The following is a 1,779-nucleotide window of genomic DNA, read 5'->3' as shown; positions in this document are numbered from 1 at the left end:
GTGATCGTGCAATTGGGACGCTAATAGGCGACCGGTATTGATTGAAATGGAAACAATTGGGACGCCTAATAGGCCACCGGTATTGATTGATATGAAAATGTGGATCCAAATGGCCTGCTGGATGCATAAATAAAACATCGTTGAGCGCAGTGAACATGATTCATCTCTGGACATGCGCTTTATCACCTTATCCCCGTATTTACTCTCCCCCCTCCCCTTCTCTCTCTCTGTATCTCTTCACTCTCTCTCTCAATCTTCACACACACATACACACACACACACACTCTCTCTCTCTCTCTTGCATTCTCTCACTCACGCTCTTTCTCTCTCTCTCTCACTTTCTCTATCACTGACCCTCACTCTCTCTGACTCTATCTCACTCTCTTCCTCACACTCTCTCATTCTCTCTTTCTCCCTCTCTTTCTCTCTCTCTCTCTCTCCCTCTTTCTCGAGATCATTGTTGATAATAATGTTACTGCCATCGTGGATCTTCTCTTTCTTCTTCATCTCCAACCACCACCTTGACCTACTTTCCTTCTTCTTGTCTATGTTGTTTCTGTTATTGTTGTTGTTGGTCTTCTTCTTCTTCTTCTTCTTCTTCTTCTTCTTCTTCTTCTTCTTCTTCTTCTTCTTCTTCTTCTTCTTCTTCTTCTTTTTCTGTCTTTTCTATTTCACCACCACCACCACCACCACCACCACCACCACCACCGCCATCATCATCATCATCATCATCATCATCATCATCATCATCATCATCATCATCATCATCATCATCATCATCATCATCGTCATCATCCATTCATCACAGTGGTTATGCTGATTGGGACATTTCCATTCAATCCACAAATAACAAGTCAATATACAAATATTGATAACGAACTTTATTTCAAATCAACAGATCAAAACAGGCTTTGCTATGAACATACTGGGCATTATCGCCATCAACCTCGTTATCAACACTGTAGGATATTGGGCTTTTTCATTGGACACGGTGCCATCTTGGGTATTACATCTTGATGACGTCACCGGAAATGGAACTGGACAACCAATGATAAACTCGACAATACTTAACACCTTTGATAATGCAACCATAGCAACAAATGAAAGCACTTTTATTATGCAGTTAGGAACGTAGAAGATAATTTTTTGAGAATAAAGCAACAAATTTTTTTTACTGTAGTCCTTCAGAGCATTAGGCCCATGGAACAGGAGTTTACCTCGGTTTCTGTAGCGTGAATCGGACACTAATAATTGCTTGCTTGCTTTCCTTTGTATAGGACGCTAATTTACGGTTAAGTACTTTCCTGCCAAATCTAACAGACCCAGCTACAATTTTTCTTTCATTTGAGATATTAAACTACTCCACTGTCTTAATGTCGATGGTATGAACTAGTAAAAGTGTACATCCACTCTTGAGTGGGGAACCATAAACTTGGATGACTTCCTCTTATTTTGTTGAATATCATCTCTAATCATCTTGACAATTAGAGTGTGCAAGTATCACTTACGTATGAAACTCAAATAAAAGGACCGAATCAAATCTAAAAACATTAGGTCAAGTTCTATAGATAAAATGCAGTTTTGTCAAAAGCGTAGCGGTTGATAAAATAAGATAAACAAAATTGAAATAAACTCATGTAGAAATCGGAAAAGGTGCTGGACAAAGCAGAAAGAAAATAAAACAAGAAAACAACCATCCCATAATATCAGTCTGCCTCGACTTGTGATTGTTTTTTATTTATTTATTTATTATATTTTTGTTGCTGTTTTTGGAAAGAG

At 38.4% G+C, this 1,779-nt stretch overlaps 1 protein-coding gene across 2 annotated transcripts in view; it reads left to right on the top strand.

Annotated features, from left to right (window-relative positions):
- The window catches only part of LOC144967596 (Na(+)/citrate cotransporter-like), a 28,286-nt gene extending 26,855 nt beyond the window's left edge, over positions 1-1,431 (top strand). For both annotated transcript variants that reach the window (XM_078905060.1, XM_078905061.1), the window contains exon 14: positions 899-1,431. In XM_078905060.1, the coding sequence (XP_078761186.1) occupies positions 899-1,135 (237 nt within the window). In that variant the 3' untranslated portion in view covers positions 1,136-1,431. The remainder of the gene's footprint in view (positions 1-898) is intronic.
- Positions 1,432-1,779: the final 348 nt, after the last annotated feature.

This window comes from Berghia stephanieae, chromosome 3, assembly GCF_034508935.2.
Source record: "Berghia stephanieae isolate SIO BIC M18660-M18661 chromosome 3, UCSD_Bste_1.3, whole genome shotgun sequence".
NCBI lineage: Eukaryota > Metazoa > Mollusca > Gastropoda > Nudibranchia > Aeolidiidae > Berghia > Berghia stephanieae.
This window is presented reverse-complemented; position numbering and strand designations above follow the sequence as displayed.